The 20,199-nt window shown below is 41.5% G+C and overlaps 1 protein-coding gene and 1 long non-coding RNA gene across 2 annotated transcripts in view; one reads left to right on the forward strand and one right to left on the reverse strand.

Annotated features, from left to right (window-relative positions):
- The window catches only part of LOC140194053 (uncharacterized), a 222,308-nt gene that overhangs the window by 171,196 nt on the left and 30,913 nt on the right, over positions 1-20,199 (forward strand). The window lies entirely within an intron of this gene.
- Positions 16,503-20,199, reverse strand: part of pinx1 (PIN2 (TERF1) interacting telomerase inhibitor 1) — a 115,329-nt gene continuing 111,632 nt past the window's right edge. Inside the window, exon 7 of the mRNA XM_072251427.1 lies at positions 16,503-17,089. Coding sequence (XP_072107528.1) covers positions 16,700-17,089 — 390 coding nt within the window. The 3' untranslated portion in view covers positions 16,503-16,699. The remainder of the gene's footprint in view (positions 17,090-20,199) is intronic.

Here is a 20,199-nt window from a genome sequence, read left to right on the forward strand (position 1 = left end):
GTGATATGCTGAGCAGCAGCCACAACTCTCTTGCAGTTGTGAGCAGAGCAGTTGCCATGGTGCATCTGTCAAAATTGCTGAGGGTCAACGGAGGACATAACCAATTTCCTCTAAAATATAAACATCTCCTCTAAGGAGAAAGATTCCATGTACCTTATCTGTGCTCTTCAATTTTGATGCTTCAATCATAGAAAACCTAATCTATCCAAAGTCAACCCAATCTCTTCATAGGTGAAACATTCCATCCAAGATAACTCCCTGGTGAATGTCCCCTGAATATTCTCCAGTGCAGTCAGAATGTGCTGAACACTATACAGTACTCCAGCTGTGACCTAACTGATATTTTACACAATTCTGCCATGACCTCTCTGATTATCTTTCTATTGCTTAGCTAAAAGACAAGTACTTTGTATGCTACTTTAATACTATCTACCATACAGGAATGCTTGGATCACCTCATGTTTTCAGGATTAAGTTCCATCTGCCAATTCTCTTTCATCTTACTAAAAGATCAGTACCATTCTCCTCACTATCAATATCACTACCAACCTTCTAACTAATAAATACCTCCTGCATTTGTACCCAGGTTAATGTACTTAACAAAAAGGTTGGGTCTAGCACTGATCTTAGCTGAGAATGTCACAGACCAGAGCTTGAGTTAGGTTGTCACTCCACAAGTACAGGCAATAGATAGTTGGGTGACTACCAGGAAAGGCAGAAGGGATAGATAGGCATTGGACCATAAGACCTGAGGACATAGGAGCAGAAATAGGCCATTCAGCCCATGGAGTCTATTCCATCATGGCTGATCCTGGATCCCACTCAATCCCATACACCTGCCTTCTCACCATATCTTTTGATGCCCTGACTGATCAGGAAATGATCAACTTCCGCCTTAAATATAAGACTGTAACACCATAGGTATGGAGCAGAAGTAGGCCATTCAGCTCATCAAGTCTGCTCTGCCATTCAATCATGGGCTGATCCAATCCTTCCAGTCATCCCCACTCCCCTGCCTTCTCCCCTACCCTTTGATACCCTGGCTAATCAAGAACCTATCATCCAGTATAATGCCAGAATCTATTGATTCTTGAAAGATAATTGTTAAATCCTCTGCAATCTCTTCAGCTACTTCCTTCAGAACCCGAGGGTGCACTCCATCAGGTCCAGGAAATTTATCCACCCTCAGACCATTAAGCTTCCTGAGCACCTTCTCAGTCGTAATTTTCACTGCACATACTTAACTTCTCTGACACTCTTGAATGTCTAGTATACTGTAGATGTCTTCCACTGTGAAGACTGTTGCAAAATACGCATTCAGTTCCTCTACCATCTCTGTGTCTCTCATTACAATATCTCCAGTGTCGTTTTCTATTAGTCCTATATCTACCCTCAACTCTCTTTTAACCTGTATATACTAAAAAAAGCTTTTAGTATCTTCTTTGATATTAGTCGCCAGCTTCCTTTCATAATTCATCTTTTCCTTCCTAATGACCTTCTTAGAGTTTCCTTCTGCAAGTTTTTAAAAGTTTCCCAATAACTCTATCTTCCCACTAGCTCTGGCTTCCTTGTATGCCCTCTCTTTTGCTTTTACTTTGCCTCTGACTTCAGTTGTCAGCCACGGTAGTGTCCTTCTTCTATTCAAAAATTTCTTCTTATTTGGAATATATCTGTCTTGCACTTCCCTCATTTTTAGCAGAAACTCCAGCCATTGCTGCTCTGCTGTCCTTCCTGCTAGTGTCCCTTTCCAGTCAACTTTGGCCAGTTCCCTCTCATGTATTGTAATTTCCTTTTTTCCATTAAAATGCCGACACATTGGAGTTTACAGTTGAAGTCAGAAGTTTACATACACTTGGGTTGAAGTCATTAAAACTCATTGTTTAACCACTCCACAAATTTCATATTAGCAAACTATAGTTTTGGCAAGACGTTGAGGACATCTACTTTGTGAATGACACGAGTAATCTTTCGAACAATTGTTTACAGATTATTTCAGTTTTAATTGACTATATCACAATTCCAGTGGGTCAGAGGTTTACAAACAAACTCAAAAGAAATCAGCCAACACCTCAGTAAACAAAATTGTGGACCTCCACAAGACTGGTTCATCCTTGGGAGCAATTTCCAAACACCTGAAGGTACCACATTCATCTGTACAAACAATATGAACACCATGGGACCGCACAGCCGTCATACTGCTCAGGAAGGAGACCCACCCTGTCTCCTAGAGATGAACGTACTTTGGTGCAAAAAGTGCAAATCAATCCCAAAATAACAGCAAAGCACCTTGTGAAGATGCTGGAGGAAACAGGTAGACAAGTATCTACATCCACAGTAAAATGAGTCATCGACATAACCTGAAAGGCTGCTCAGCAAGGAAGAAGCCACTGCTCCAAAACCGCCATAAAAAAGCCAGACTACAGTTTGCAAGTGCACATGGGGACAAGGACCTTGCTTTTTGGAGAAATGTCCTCTGGCCTGAAGCAAAAATTGAACTATTTGGCCATAATGAGCATTGTTGTGTTTGGAGGAAAAAGGGTGAGGCTTGCAAGCAGAAGAACCGTGAAGCATAGGGGTGGCAGCATCATGTTGTGGGGGTGCTTTGCTGTAGGAGGGACTGGTGCACTTCACAAAATAGATGGCATCATGAGGAAGGAAAATTATGTGGATATATTGAAACAACATCTCAAGACATCAGCCAGGAAGTTAAAGCTTGGTTGCAAGTGGGTCTTCCAAATGGACAATGACCCCAAGCATACCTCCAAAGTTGTGGCAAAATTGCTTAAGGACAACAAAGTCAAGGTATTGGAGTGGCCATCACAAAGCCCTGACCTCAATCCAATAGAAAATTTGTGGCCAGAACTGAAAAAGCGTGTGCAAGCAAGGAGGCCTACAAACCTGACTCAGTTACACCAGTTCTGTCTGGAGGAATGGAACAAAATTCCAGCAACTTACTGTGAGAAGCTTGTGTAAGGCTACCCAAAACATTTGACCCAAGTTAAACAATTTAAAGGCAATGCTACCAAATACTAACAAAGTGTATGTAAACTTCTAACCCACTGGGAATGTGATGAAAGAAATAAAAGCTGAAATAAATCACTCTCTCTACTATTATTCTGACATTTCACATTCTTAAAATGAAGTAGTGATCCTAAGACAGGGAATGTTTTCTAGGATTAAGTGTCAGGAATTGTGAAAAACTGAGTTTAAATGTATTTGGCTAAGGTGTATGTAAACTTCTGACTTCAACTGTAGTTTCTCCTTCTCAAATTTCAAAGTGGACTCGATCATATTGTGATCACTGTTCCCTTAAGGGTTCCTTAACCTTAAACTCTCTTATCACCTCCAGATCATTGCACAACACCCAATCCAGCACAGCTGATCCCCTAGTGGACTCAACAATAAGCTGTCCTAAAAAGCCATCCCTTAGAAATTCTACGAATTCTCTTTCTTGAGGTACAGTACTGACCTGGTTTTCCCAATCCACTTTCATGTGAAAATCTGCAACGATTATCGTGACACTGCCTTTCTGACACACCTTCTATCTCCTGCTGTAATTTGTAATCCACATCCTGGCTGCTGTTTGGAGGCCTGTATACAACTGCCATTTGGGTCCTTTTATCTTTGCCATTTCTTAACTCAACCCATAGGGACTCCACACCTTCCGATCCTATGTCCTCCCTTTCTAATGATTTAATATTATTTCTTATACACAGGGCTACACCACCCCCTCTCCCTACTAACCTATCTTTCCGATACACCGTTTATCCTTAGACGTTCAGCTCTCAATGGCAGCCATCTTTTAGCGAGATTTCAGAGATGGCCGCAACGTCATACTTTCCAATCTGCAGCTGAATTTCAGGATCGTCCATTTTATTTGTTATGCTGCATGCATTCAGATATAACACTTTCAGTCCAGTATTTGTTGCTTTCTGTTGTAAATCATCCCACTGGCTGTGACTATGCCTCTTCTGCCTGTTCTTTCTATCATCTCTGTTGCACGCTATCTTTGATTTATTTCTGTTTTCCCCTTCCTCAGCCCTTTCACTCTGGTTTCCATCCCCCTGCCAGATTAGTTTAACCCCTCCCTAACAGCTCTATGAAACCTGCCTGCTAGGATATTGGACCCCTTTGGGTTCAGGTGTAACCCGACATTTTTGTACAGGTCATCCCCCAGAAGAGGCCCCAATGATCCAGGAACCTGAAGCCCTGCCTCAAACACCAGTCTCTCAGCCACGCATTAATATGCTTGATCATGCTATTCTTGCACTCGTTAGCATGTAGCACAGGCAGCAGTCCTGAGATTACTACCCTGGAAGTCCTGCTTTTCAGCTTCCTCCCCAACTCCCTGAATTCTCTCTTCAGGACCTCATCCCTTTTTCTACCTATGTCATTGCTCCCAATGTGTACCAAGGCTCCTGGCTGTTCACCCTCTCCCTTCAGGATACTCTGCACCCGATCTGAGACATTCTGCACGCTGGCATGCACTTGGCCTTCACCGTGGTCTGTGACACAGCATTCCACAGATTTACTACCCTCTGGCTAAAAAAAAATTCTCCTTACCTCTGTCCTAAAGGGCCCTCAATTTTGAGGCTGTGCCCCCTAGTTCTGGATGCCCCCACCAGAGGAACCATCCTATCCACATCCACCCTATCTAGTCCTTTCAATATTCAGTAGGTTTCAATGAAATGCCCGTGCATTCTTCTAAATTCCAGTGAGTACAGGCACTGGAAAACACACTTCATATGCTAACCCCTTCATTCCTGGAAACATCCTTGTGAACCTCCTCTGAACTCTCTCCAATGACAACACATGCTTTGTGAGATAAGGGGCCCAAAACTGTTGAGGGTACTCCCAATTGTGACCTGACTAGTGTCTTATAAAGGCTCAGCATTATCTCCTTGGTTTTATATTCTATTCCCCTTGAAATAAATGCCAACATTGCATTTGCCTTCTTTACTACAGATTCAACCTCATGGGGGTCTTGCACGAGGACTCCTAAGTCCCTCTGCAACTCTGATGTTTGACCCTTCTCCCCATTTAGATAATAGTTCGCTCTATTGTTTCTTTTACCAAAATGCATTACCATACATTTCCCAACACTGCATTTCATCTGCCAGTTTTTTGCCCATTTTTCCAATTTGTCTAAGTCCTGCTTCCTCAGCACTACATACACCTCCACCTATCTTCGTATCATCCACAAACTTTGCCACAAAGCCATCAACTCCATTATCTAAATCATTGACAAACAATGTGAAAAGTAGCAGTCCCAATACTGACCCCTGAGGAACACCACTAGTCACCAGCAGCCAACCAGAAAAAGTCCCTTTTATTCCCACTCACTGCCTTCTGCCTGTCAGCCATCCCGCTAACCATGCCAGTATCTTTCACAGGATTTTATCTTGTTAAGCACCTTATCAAACGCCTTCTGAAAATCCAAGTAAATGACATCCACTGCCTCTCCTTTGTCCACCCGGCTTGTTACTTCCTCAAAGAACTCTAAAAGATTTGTCAGGGAAGATCTCCCTGCACAGAAACCATGCTGACTTAGACTTATTTTATCATTAGTCCCAAATACCTTGAAACCTCATCCTTAATAATAGACTCCAAAACTTTCCCAACCACTGAGATAGGCTAACTGGCCTATAATTTCCTTTATTTTGCCTTCCTCTTTCTTAAAGAGTGGAGTGACATTTGCAATCTTCCAGTCCTCCAGGACCATGCCAGAATCAAGTGATTCTTGAAAGATCATGATCAATGCATCCGTTATCTCTTCAGCAACCTCTCTCAGGAATATGGAAAGTAGTCCACCTGGTCCAGATGACTTATCCACATTAAGACATTTGAAATTGGCTCGTACTTTTTCCTTTGTAATAGTAATGGCACTCACTCCTGCTCCCTGACACTCACAGATCTCTACCACACAGCTAGTGCCTTCCACAATAAGACAGATGCAAAGTACTCATTAAGTTCATCTGACATTTCTTTGTCACCCATTTCTACTGCACCAGCATCATTTTCCAGTGGTCCAATATCAACTCTCACCTTCCTTTTACTCTTTATATAACTGAAAAAACTTTTGGAATCCTGCTTTATATTATAGTCTAGTTTGTCGTCATATTTAATCTTTTTCCTTCTTATAACTTTTTTAGTTGCCTTTTAGTTGCAGATTACTTCTGATCAATCATGTCTCTCCAAGAAGATTTATTCCTGTCACAGTATGTGGACAGGCCGACTAGGGGGAATGCCATACTAGATCTAGTACTTGGCAATGAACCGGGTCAGGTCACAGATCTCTCAGTGGGTGAGCATCTGGGGGACAGTGACCACCGCTCCCTGGCCTTCAGCATTATCATGGAAAAGAATAGAATCAGAGAGAACAGGAAAATTTTTAATTGGTGAAGGGCAAATTATGAGGCTACAAGGCTAGAACTTATGGGTGTGAATTGGGATGATGTTTTTGCAGGGAAATGTACTATGGACATGTGGTCGGTGTTCAGAGATCTCTTGCAGGATGTTAGGGATAAATTTGTCCCGGTGAGGAAGATAAAGAATAGTAGGGTGAAGGAACCATGGTTGACAAGTGAGGTGGAAAATCTAGTCAGGTGGAAGAAGGCAGCATACATGAGGTTTAGGAAGCAAGGATCAGATGGGTCTATTGAGGAATATAGGGAAGCAAGAAAGGAGCTTAAGAAGGGGCTGAGAAGAGCAAGAAGGGGACATGAGAAGGCCTTGGCGAGTATGGTAAAGGAAAACCCCAAGGCATTCTTCAATTATGTGAAGAAAAAAAGGATGACAGGAGTGAAGGTAGGACTGATTGGAGATAAAGGTGGGAAGATGTGCCTGGAGGCTGTGGAAGTGAGCGAGGTCCTCAATGAATACTTCTCTTCAGTATTCACCAATGAGAGGAAACTTGATGATGGTGAGGACAATATGAGTGAGGTTAATGTTCTGGAGCATGTTGATATTAAGGGAGAGGTGGTGTTGGAGTTGTTAAAATACATTAGGACGAATAAGTCCCCGGGGCCTGATGGAATATTCTGCAGGCTGCTCCATGAGGCGAGGGAAGAGATTGCTGAGCCTCTGGCTAGGATCTTTATGTCCTCGTTGTCCACAGGAATGGTACCTGAGGATTGGAGGGAGGCGAATGTTGTCCCCTTTTTCAAAAAAGGTAGTAGGGATAATCTGGGTAATTATAGACCAGTGAGCCTTATGTCTGTGGTGGGAAAGCTGTTGGAAAAGATTCTTAGAGATAGGATCTCTGGGCACTTGGAGAATCGTGATCTGATCAGGGACAGTCAGCATGGCTTTGTGAAGGGCAGATCATGTCTAACAAGCCTGATAGAGTTCTTTGAGGAGGTGACCAGGCATATAGATGAGGGTAGTGCAGTGGATGTAATCTATATGGATTTTAGTAAGGCATTTGACAAGGTTCCACACAGTAGGCTTATTCAGAAAGTCAGAAGGCATGGGATCCAGGGAAGTTTGGCCAGGTGGATTCAGAATTGGCTTGCCTGCAGAAGGCAGAGGGTGGTGCTGGAGGGAGTACATTCAGATTGGAGGATTGTGACTAGTGGTGTCCCACAAGGATCTGTTCTGGGACCTCTACTTTTCATGATTTTTATTAACGACCTGGATGTGGGGGTAGAAGGGTGTGTTGGCAAGTTTGCAGAGGACACAAAGGTTGGTGGTGTTGTAGATAGTGTAGAGGATTGTCAAAGATTGCAGAGAGACATTGATAGGATGCAGAAGTGGGCTGAGAAGTGGCAGTTGGAGTTCAACCTGGAGAAGTGTGAGGTGGTACACTTTGGAAGGACAAACTCCAAGGCAGAGTACAAAGTAAATGGCAGGATACTTGGTAGTGTGAAGGAGCAGAGGGATCTGGGGGTACATGTCTACAGATCCCTGAAAGTTGCCTCGCAGGTGGATAGGGTAGTTAAGAAAGCTTATGGGGTGTTAGCTTTCATAAGTCGAGGGATAGAGTTTAAGAGTCGCGATGTAATGATGCAGCTCTATAAAACTCTGGTTAGGCCACACTTTGAGTACTGTGTCCAGTTCTGGTCGCCTCACTATAGGAAGGATGTGGAAGCATTGGAAAGGGTACAGACGAAATTTACCAGAATGCTGCCTGGTTTGGAAAGTATGCATTATGATCCGAGATTAAGGGAGCTAGGGCTTTACTCTTTGGAGAGAAGGAGGATGAGAGGAGACATGATAGAGGTGTACAAGATAATAAGAGGAATAGATAGAGTGGATAGCCAGCGCCTCTTCCCCAGGGCACCACTGCTCAATACAAGAGGACATGGCTTTAAGGTAAGGGGTGGGAAGTTCAAGGGGGATATTAGAGGAAGGTTTTTTTACTCAGAGAGTGGTTGGTGCGTGGAATGCACTGCCTGAGTCAGTGGTGGAGGCAGATACACCAGTGAAGTTTAAGAGACTACTAGACAGGTATATGGAGGAATTTAAGGTGGGGGGGGTTATATGGGAGGCAGGGTTTGAGAGTCGGCACAACATTGTGGGCCGGAGGGCCTGTACTGTGCTGTACTATGCTATGTTCAGATTTTCTTCTAATAAATTTCAGTCATTGATGATAGATTTATCCCTTTCTCCTTGCTTATGTAAAGTTACCATACTTATGTGGCCCTGCAGTCATGCGATATCTATTCTGTGGCTAGAGAAGTTCAGAAAATTTATTTTTGAGCCCTAGTAATCTACTCCTTTGCCTCTCATAGCAGCTGAGATATATCTCATGTTGTCTCATTACTGAAATGTTCCCAGAACCTCTGGACACACTTTCAAGGACTCTTAATCTCATGTCCTCAATATTTATTGCTTATTTATTTATTTATTATTACTATTTCTTTTTATATTTGCAGTTTTTTTGCATACTGGTTTCCACCCTGTTGGTGTGGTCTTTCATTGATTCTATAATGGTTATTGGATTTATTGAGTATGCCGGCAAGAAAATGAATCTCAGGGTTGTATATGGTGACATATGTACTTTGATAATAAACTTACCTTGAACTTTGAAAACATCTGAACATCCTTTCAAACAGTAATTTGTCATAGCATTCCATATTTTCCCACCAGAATATCCTTGATTGTGAATACAGATGAAAAGTATTCATTCAAGATCTCACTTTTCTCCTGTGGCTCCAGATTGCCTTTTTGATACCTAATTGGATCTTCTTTTTCCCTAGTTACCTTCTAGTTCTTAAGGTACTTTTCAAATGTTTTATAGTTTCCCTTAATCTCAGTCACCAGGGCCACTTTGCACTGACTCTTTGCCTCTATAAATATTTTTTTTAATCGCCCCACTTTGTTTGCTATACTTCTGTTAGGCCGCATCTGTTTTCAGTAATCTATACCACCTATAAACAACTATTTTATCCAATATCTCTTTAAATCCAGGGTCCCTTGAAATAGTCAGCTCTATGTTTCACCTCTTATAACTGCCCTTAACTCATAATATTACATTTTTGAAACACAGTTTTCCCACTGAGTGCATATAGACTTGCCTACAAGTAGTTGCTCCCATTCTGCTTTTAACCCAGTCCTGGCATATCATCCTGAAATCAGCTTTCCCCCAATTCAGGCCTTGACCTCATAGCTCCCTAAAATTTAAGAGAGTAATGATCACTGCCTCTTAAATGCTCTGCCTCCACTGGTCCACTGCATTCCCAATTAGATTAGATCCAATCTTGCCCCTTTTCTAATAGGAATATTGATATACTTGCTTAAATTAAAACCTCTCTTCACCACTCGTAGAAAATTTCATCTCCTTGCCTTTTACACTGAGGTGATCCCAGTTAATATTGGTGAAGGTGAATTCCCAACTACTATCAGCCTGATATTTTGCAATCCCCTGCATTCCCCTATGTATCTGTCTCTCTACCTTCCGTTGACTGGAGGTCTCTTGTACATCCCTCGCCTGTTTATTTCTGAGATCCAGTCAGGAATGGTGAACCTTTTTGAGATGTGTGCTCAGATTGGTAATCATCAAAAAAGATTCTCTTGCAGGCCATGGTAACTTTGAACATCATTGATTAATGAATTAGTAAAAACCATATGATTAATACTGCAATGCCAACTCCTCTGTTGCATCAGCCCCTCCCCAATCCATCACACCTTATATTTTCCACCCCCAAAATGCTAAGTTGCCAGTTCTACTACTATTTCAGTGTATCAGTGCAACATTCCCACTCAATTAGGTTCATAATTTTATTAGATGCTAAATTAACAAGTGGAGACAAAATCTTCTAAAAGATATGCAACTGCAGATGTGGAATCTGGAGCAACATGCAATCTGCTGGAGGGACTCATCAGCTGAGCAGCATCTGTGGTGGTGTTGGGGGCGGGTGGCAGAGGGAGAAATTGTTAACATTTCCGGTTGAAATCCCACATATCCATTAATGCAAACTTTTAACCTGAAATGGCAGTATTTCCTCCCACAGATGCTGCTTGACTCATTGAGATCCTTCAGCAAATTGTTTATTGCTACAATGTTTGAGTGTTATTACTCTCAATTTTATTCAATTCATGGTACTTTATATTTTATTGCACTTGTTGCTCTACTGAGTTGGTGTAATAGTACCTCGAAGACAAAGTCTTTAGTATTGTGCTTCCATTGGTCTCTTTGCCAATTTCTTTCTCAACAGTATTGAAAAAGATATTGTGTTTATTGTACTGCAGTTTTTGGGATCTTGTTCGGCATTTACTGTTGCATTCCCTAAATTAGACGGTAACAGCACTTAAAGGTACTTCATTAACTGCAGTGCTCTTCGCGAGAACCTAAAGGAGATATAAATGCTATAATATGTGAGTTATTTTTCTGCTCGTTTTTGCATCATGCCTTTGTGCTATCAGAGTATTAAACTATAAACTGTACAGCAAAATGTGGAAATTGTAATATTCAATACCTCAATTAGCAAACTTTGCAGATTGATGTTTAGTTGTCCAGATTTTTCTACTGATTTTCATTTGTTATGAGCAGAATTACTATGATAAAACACCAGTACAGGTTAAAAAAAAATGGTACGTTGACTCTTACTTATGAACGTATAAGCAGGAATAGGTCACTCATCCACTCAAGCCTGTTTTGCCATTCAGTGAGATCATGCTAATCTGATTGTAACTCACACTCTTCCTGCCTCCTCATGCTAACTTGCTTTCCTAATGGAAAGAAGTGTAGCCTTTGAGCCACAAGTTAGGAAAACACATTGATGCAAAATGGACAGTAAAAATACTGAACTTCTGAAAACTGCATGCTGCTGAGGAAGGTCTAGGTTTAAGGGACAGGTTGGAGTCAAACTCCTTTTTGTGGGGGAGCACACATCTAGTCCTTTTCCCTTTGTACCTACTTATTCCTCCATCTGTTTATTACCCACATACTCCTCCCCCTGGGTTCCCCGTCCCCACTGTTTCTATCTGTACATCCACTGCCTTGTCCTGTGCTTCAATTTCCTTTGCTATCAGATGCCGTCATTATTTACACCTTTCCCTTTGCCTTAAGCCGATCACCAATGATCCATATACAAGGATCCATCTACCACTTGCCAGCTCCTGCCCCATCCCAACTCCCTCTGTATACTAGCTATCTCCTCTCTACTCTCCCAGTCCAGATGAAGGGTCTTAACCCAAAAGATTAACTGACCACTGCCTGCAGTTTATTTCCTGCTGCTACATGCCACACTTGGTCAGGTGCTGTCTTGATATGAAGGGCAATGACATCATTTTAACTCTAGGATTTAGTTCTTGGCCCACCCTGTGCCGACCGAGGCGGTCAGAATGTCTAGAGCCTGGTTGTGCTAGCAAAACTTTAAGTTACTGATGAGAAGAGCCCATACACAGCATTGTTGCTAACACTGTTACTTTGCTGATGTGTTGGCATAGCTACTCAGATTGAATTAGACCTTTTGTTCTGCTAAGAACATACCTTGTTAATTTTCACATTGTTAGCAAATTGTCTAAAGGCTTCAATACTACAGTAGTGGACTATATACAACCTCAGGAGCAGCTGTGGACCTAAAAAGCAGACCCAGTCTACCTTGATATGGGGAGGAATTTCCCACGTTCACATTGATAGAACAGAAGAGGCATTAGCAGAAGTGAGAGGATAATGTTATTCTATTTTTTAAGTTTAGTAGGCTTATGATCCAGAAATGCTAGTACTGCTCCATGGGGGTGGGGGTGGTGGTTAAACTAGATTTGCAGGGGAATTGCGAACCAGAGTGTTAGAGCAGATAGTGAGGTGGAGGAGGATAAAGGTCATGCAAGAACTGCAAGTATAGTGCATGGAGTAAAGCCAGATCTAACATATAAAAAGGCTCTGAGGAAAGAGAAGCAGAATAAAGGTTGTAAAGGTAGTAAGGTAGAAGGGCTAAAATGCATGTACTTCAATGCAAGAAGCATCAGGAACAAAGGTGATGAACTGAGAGCTTGGATACATACATGGCCATTGCAAAGACTTGGCTGGCACCAGGGCAGGAATGGATTCTCAATATTCCTGGATTTCAGTGCCTTAAAAGGGAAAGAGAGGGGGGGAAAGGGAGGAGGGGTAACATTACTGGTCAGGGATACTATTACAGCTACAGAAAGGGTGGGTAATGTAGCAGGATCCTCTTTTGAGTCAGTATGGGTGGAAGTCAGGAACAGGAAGGGAGCAGTTACTCTATCGGGAGTATTCTATAGGTCCCCTGGTAGCAGCAGAGATACCGAGAAGATTGGGAGGCAGATTTTGGAAAGATGCAAAAATAAGAGGGTTGTTATCATGGGTGACTTTAGCTTCCCCAATATTGATTGGCACCTGATCAGTTCCAAGGGTTTAGATGGGGCAGAGTTTGTTAAGTGTGTCCAGGATAGATTCCTGTCACAAAATATGTGGACAGGCCAACTAGGGGGAATGGCATACTAGATCTAGTATTAGGTAACGAACTGGGTTAGGTCACAGATCTCTCAGTGGGTGAGCATCTGGGGGACAGTGACCACCACTCCCTGGCCTTTAGTATTATCATGGAAAAGGATAGAATCAGAGAGGACAGGAAAATTTTTAATTGGGGAAGGGCAAATTATGAGGCTATAAGGCTAGAACTTGCGGGTGTGAATTGGGATGATGTTTTTGCAGGGAAATGTACTATGGACATGTGGGCAATGTTTAGGGATCTCTTGCAGGATGTTAGGGATAAATTTGTCCCGGTGAGGAAGATAAAGAATGGTAGGGTGAAGGAACCATGGGTGACAAGTGAGGTGGAAAATCTAATCAGGTGGAAGAAGGCAGCATACATGAGGTTTAGGAAGCAAGGATCAGGTGGGTCTATTGAGGAATATAGGGAAGCAAGAAAGGAGCTTAAGAAGGGGCTGAGAAGAGCAAGAAGGGGGCATGAGAAGGCCTTGGCGAGTAGGGTAAAGGAAAACCCCAAGGCATTCTTCAATTATGTGAAGAAAAAAAGGATGACAGGAGTGAAGGTAGGACCGATTAGAGATAAAGGTGAGAATGGTATTGAAGGGAGGCGAATGTTGTCCCCTTGTTCAAAAAAGGTAGTAGGGATAGTCCGGGTAATTATAGACCAGTGAGCCTTACATCTGTGGTGGGAAAGCTGTTGGAAAAGATTCTTAGAGATAAGATCTATGGGCATTTAGAGAATCATGGTCTGATCAGGGACAGTCAGCATGGCTTTGTGAAGGGCAGATTGTGTTTAACAGGCTGATAAAGTTCTTTGAGGAAGTGACCAGGCCTATAGATGAGGGTAGTGCAGTGGATATGATCTACATGGATTTTAGTAAGGCATTTGACAAGGTTCCACACAGTAGGCTTATTCAGAAAGTCAGAAGGCATGGGATCCAGGGAAGTTTGGCCAGGTGGATTCAGAATTGGCTTGCCTGCAGAAGGCAGAGGGTCGTGGTGGAGGGAGCACATTTGAATTGGAGGGTTGTGACTAGTGGTGTCCCACAAGGATCGGTTCTGGGACCTCTACTTTTCATGATTTTTATTAACGACCTGGATGTGGGGGTAGAAGGGTGGGTTGGCAAGTTTGCAGATGACACAAAGGTTGGTGGTGAAGTGGATAGTGTAGAGGATTGTCGAAGATTGCAGAGAGACATTGATAGGATGCAGAAGTGGGCTGAGAGGTGGCAGATGGAGTTCAACCCGGAGAAGTGTGAAGTGGTACACTTTGGAAGGACAAACTCCAAAGCAGAGTACAAAGTAAACGGCAGGATACTTGGTAGTGTGGAGGAGCAGAGGGATCTGGGAGTACATGTCCACAGATCCTTGAAAGTTGCCTTTCAGGTAGATAGGGTAGTTAAGAAAGCTTATGAGGTGGGTGTTAGCTTTCATAAGTCGAGGAATAGAGTTTAAGAGTCGCGAGGTAATGATGCAGCTCTACAAAACTGTGGTTAGGCCACATAGGAGTACCGTGTCCAGTTCTGGTCGCCTCACTATAGGAAGGATTGGAAAGGGTAGAGGGGAGATTTACCAGGATGCTGCTTGGTTTAGAGAGTATGCATTATGATCAGAGATTAAGGGAGCTAGGGCTTTACTCTTTGGAGAGAAGGAGGATGAGAGGAGACATGATAGAGGTATACAAGATATTAAGAGGAATAGATAGAGTGGACAGTCAGTGCCTCTTCCCCAGGGCACCACTGCTCAATACAAGAGAATATGGCTTTAAGGTAAGGGGTGGGAAGTTCAAGGGGGATATTAGAGGAAGGTTTTTTTACTCGGGAGAGTGGTTGGTGCTTGGAATGCACTGCCTGAGTCAGTGGTGGAGGCAGGTACACTAGTGAAATTTAAGAGACTACTAGACAGGTATATGGAGAAATTTAAAGTGGGAGGTTACATGGGAGGCAGGGTTTAAGAGTTGGCACAATATTGTGGGCTGAAGGGCCTGTACTGTGCTGTACTATTCTTTGTTCTTTTTGTTTTGAAAGTTTCAATAATCCTAGTGAACTGTACTCGAATCCTCTCACTATAAATGCCAGCATACCATTCGCCTTTTTCACCGCCTGCTGTACCTGGTTCTCTGCTAGAAAGGATGGGTTTAAATTCATATATGCAGCCTGATGCCAAGTTGGTGCAGGACTCCTCCATGACCCTTGGAATTATGTCAAGGCTTTCTGGCAGCTCTACCAATGCTCTTATTATAATCCTGGCCCATGTCTGATGAATAGTTATTTTGGTTAAATACTTAATGGATATCCCTCTATGCTGAGGCTGTGCCTCTTCTTCTGGACTCTTCCACTTTTGGAAACATCCTCTCCAAATCCACTCTAGGCCTTCCAATATTTGGTAGGTTTCAATGAGATCACCCTTCATTCTTCTAAACTCCATCAAGTTCAGGCCCAGAGCTATCAAATGCTCTTTATACATTAACCCATTCATTCCTTTAATCATTCTCGTGAATCTACATGGAGCGCTGTTTCAGGACCCCAACCATCCAGGTCATGCTGTATTCTCATTGCCGCCATCAGGAAGGAGGTTAAGGAGCCTCAGGACCTACACCACTTGGTTCAGGAACAGTTATTGCTCCCTAACCATCAGGCTCTTGAACCAGGGGGGTTAACTTGACTCAACCCAACACTGAACTGTTCCCACAAACTATTGCCTCACATTCATGAACTCTTCATCTTATGGTTTTGATATTTACTGCACAGCATTGTATTTGTCAATGCTGAGCAGAACGCGAATTTGTAAATCTGGTAGAGCAAAGGATATTGGGAATGGTGAGGGTGGGGCAACTTAAGAAGGGTGTGGGAAAGGTGTCAGAGGAATGGCCCAGGTGCAGACACACCCAGCCCTGAGACACCAGACACAGTAATTTAATTCCAAACAACTGGTTTATTGATCATTACAGAATGTCTTTCTGGTGCTTTCTGCTCCCTCTCCTCTTCCTTCCCCTCTCCTTGCCCTCTTCCCACTCTCAGTCCATAGTAGAGACTCATGACAATACAGTACTTATTATTATTTTGGGTTTTTTTTTTGCAGTTCGTCTTTTGCACATTGGATGTCAAATTATGTGTTGTCTTTCACAGATTCTATTTGTATTTACTAAGAATGCCTGCAAGAAAATAAATCTCAGGGTTGTATATAATGACAATTTTCTTTGAACTTTACTTTCACCAGTATAGTGAATATGTTCCAAATTTATGCTCTTAACTTACAGTAATACATATTGAAAATTTAAACACTTTTTGAAGTTCTTGATAAAATTGTGTGCAGGGTGCATCTAAACATCTGCAATGTCCTCTCATTAAGAAGAAACCTCTGGCTGAAAGTGAAAGGCGAGTAATATAAAATATTTAGTAGTTGTAATACCTGCACCATATATTATTTGGTACATTTCTAAAATGTATAAATAGTATCATATTTTGTTTTCTTTAAAACTAATTTCTTCATTACCAATGTTATTTAACTGAGAACATAGAATCATTATGACCATGATATAGGAGCAGAATTAGGCCATTTGGCCCATCATGTCTACTCTGCAAACAACAAAATCCTTAAGTGGTTTCTCAACATTTTATTATGATAAGTTGTTTTGCAATTAATAAAAAAAATTAAGATGCTTTTTATTATAAAATGTATTTCAGCAGATTCTGCTTTATATATTTATTGTTGTGTGTTAATCAAACTGAACTTCCAACAATTCAGCTTTTTCTAGAGGCAAATCTTCTGCTTAAAAGACTGTGGGTGTTTCATTTTTTATTTTACTTTCTTTTTTGACTTTTTGGTCCGAGGTTTTTCTTTAACTTGACTGTCTTCTGTCAATCCATTACTTATCTCTCGGTCTCCATCTTTTATTCGTTTTTTGGATATGGATGGATCATCAAAGTTACAAATCTTCTCAATGCTTTTCTTCCGTTTTTTCTTTTTGGATTTAATTCTCACTTCTTCATTGGACAGCATTTCATGTCCTACAAGTTCCTGGGCATCAGTGGCTTGTTCGATCTCTTGTACCATTTTACAATTTTTACGCTGTGCCATTCTACGGGCAAAATACTCCTGCATTGTAAGGGAGCTGGTCACAGTATTGGTTTCAACTTTGAGCTCTGAGTCATCATCAGTTTTTGGGGCTGATATATTGGCGTTGTCCTGAAAAACAACCACATATTGTTAAAAAATACAGATACTGCTTGTTTCATCTAAATAGAAGATCCATAAATAATTACTATAGATATATTATTATTCCCACAACATTCAATGCATTTACAGGAACCTCTATAAATGGCACATGCAGGAAAAAATTAACTCAAGTTTGTTATTTCACCATAAACAATTACATATAATGGGAGAAAGTAGATTTTAAATAGTGGAAACATTCAGATCAGGTAATGTTGTGGAAGAGAAATGGTTAACAATTAAGAACAGCTCATCCTGCATGGGAAGAAGTTAGTGCTAACTTCTGCTTTTGCATGTGTTTAAAAGTATTGGTAGAGTTGGAAGAGCAAAAGGAAAGTGAAGCTAGTAAAAAGGTGATAATCAGACAGGATGGTTGTGTTCAGCAAACTATTTGCGTTGGCTTCCCCTGGTCTCTCAAGCATGATGAGATGCTGAAATGTATGTTGCAAGCCTTCCTGCACTACACAATCCAACTACAATAAAAAGTTAAATGTGATTAAATTGCAGATTTTGCACAAGGTATGCAATTTCCATTCTGGGTCCTTCTGTTTCACAATACTCCTGCCTAGGTGACAGCAGACATGAGCAAAGCATCATCATTTTTATTTGTGCATGCACATCATACCATCCTATGGGTGAGACCTAAATTTATAGGCTTTCATAACACATGTGAAACTTGTTTCAATGTGCCTCAAGAGTGACAATCCTGAACACGGGTTAGCATTACCAATTCACATTTGTGCTCTTTAATATTGGTGCTGAACAACCTCTCCTCTGCCCATTAACTCACACTTACTGACCACCAGGCAGTGGTGACTACAAACCCCCACTTGTCCACGAGCAACATGTCTTATTAGCCCCACTTTGCTTGATGTACATTTATAACAACATTTTTCACTGATCATGTTCCAATTGACTTAAGAAAAACTGTTATGTTGTGATATTTAGATTCCTCCTAATTGCATTAAGTGAGCAAGTATGAGAAAAGGTAAAATCACTTATTTGCATCAAAGGCTTGTCTAAAGATCATGACCTTAATCTGAACTTCCTTTTGTGACTTTACAAACATACTGGTATGTGCAAAGGTCCCTTACAGACTGAGATTATAGTGGCTATACTGGGGCATGAGGAAGTGTATGAGACAGTAAACAAGTACAGAGGATTTCAGTTAATTGGGACCAGTACATTGTGCCCAATTAAGTGGCTTCCCCAATTAGCCAGTTTCATGGAAATAATTAAAAGGTATAAAAAAAGACAAACAAGTAACAAATTATATATTTAAATAAAATGCAGAACAAATTAGAATATTACCAAAACTATGACAGTATTATAAAACTGTATTAGTTTCTAATAGTTATCAAAGGAATTCATTCATGCTTTGATTGACTAAATGAAAACAATCAGCGCACACACCTAGTGCAGATAATAGACTGCCTTTATACAATGCTTTTGACAACTGTATCCTCTTTATCCTCATAACATTCAAGATGATTGCCAATACATTCAAATTCTTTGTTGTTCGTAATTTGGGGAGTAATGAAAACATTTTATTTTTTACTCCTGGCATCTCCAAACCTCAATGCTTGAAACCAGAGCGCGCAAAACAATTTTGAATTGTCTTTCTGCTTATCAATAGGTTCAAGAGGTACATTTAATGTCAGAGAAATGGGTACAATACACATCCTGAAAACCTTTTTCTTCGCAAACATCCATGAAAACAGGAGTGCCCCAAAGAATGAATGACAGAACATAAATCACTGCTTTTTGAACATAAACACACACTTCTGACAATTTTTTTAAAAACTGTTCACTCTAAACACAGTGTAGAGTTTAATGGCTGCACAAGTGCATGTAACTGATGCTTGTTAGAAACTGTTTAGCAACAGTCTCCTGTCCCAATTAAGTGGCATAGAGTCCCAAATAAGCAGCTGCCCCAATTAACTGGAACCCACTATATTTTGCATCTGTAATTTCACTAACAAATAGAAATCCTAGAATTTACACCTAATTACTTTTAAAAGGTGATGGTAGAGGCAGTGGATACATTAGTTGAATGCCATAAATAATCCCAGTGAATTGGAAGATAAAAAAGATAAAAGGAGAGATAAAAACTGACACCAAAGATTTATTACCCAAACAATCTTCAGAGCCATGAATTGCTTAAGATTCAATATAACTAGGTAGTTAGGCTGAAGTGAACACCCTTATTTTTTTCTGCAACTATAAACAATTGTGTATTGGATGAGTATTGCACGAATTTATAGAGTTGGGTGATTGCAGCAACTTCACACTGCATGTCTTTCCTTTTCAGTCTCAAGAAGTTGCTACAAGTGTCCAACATAAAATTTTTTGCCATACAGGTGTCCCCCGCTTTTTGACCGTTCGCTTTACGAAACCTCACTGTTACAGAAAAAGCAGCGCGCGAAAAAAATCAGCGTGCACCCCGAGCAGCCACTCTACCCCGGATTCGGAACGGCATTCTCGCTTGCACTGCTTAAGCACGTGTCTGTGAGCAGCCGTTTGCAAGATGAGTTCTAAGGTATCGGAAAAGCCTGAAAGAGCTCGTAAGGATGTTACACTTAGCATAAAACTAGACATAATTAAGTGTTTTGATTGTGGTGAACGAAGTAAGGACCAAGTGAGTTTGGCTTGTGGGAGCTGACAAAGATGATGTTGAAGAGGTTTTGGCATCCCATGACCAAGAACTGATAGATGAAAAGCTGATGCAATTAGAAGAGGAAAGGAAAACAATCGAAACCGAATGAGTAATGATAAAGTACGACTTTAATTTTGAAAGGGTACAGCGGTTTAGGGGATATTTGCAGGATGGTTTGAGTGCTTACAAAGAACTGTATGATCCAAAAATGTGCGAGGCTCAGCAGTCAAGCAAGCCTTCCACATCAGCCACAGCAGACGACGAACCTCGACCTTCGAGATTGAGGCCGGCAGTCATAAGAGAAGATGAACTGCCTGCTCTAATGGAAACAGACGACGAGATGACACCCCAGTGTCCCACCACACCAACACCCAGGCCGCGGACAGATACCGATTCGCGAAGAATGCAGCAGTAGCCGGGAGACACA

This window comes from Mobula birostris, chromosome 2 (genome assembly GCF_030028105.1).
Source record: "Mobula birostris isolate sMobBir1 chromosome 2, sMobBir1.hap1, whole genome shotgun sequence".
NCBI lineage: Eukaryota > Metazoa > Chordata > Chondrichthyes > Myliobatiformes > Myliobatidae > Mobula > Mobula birostris.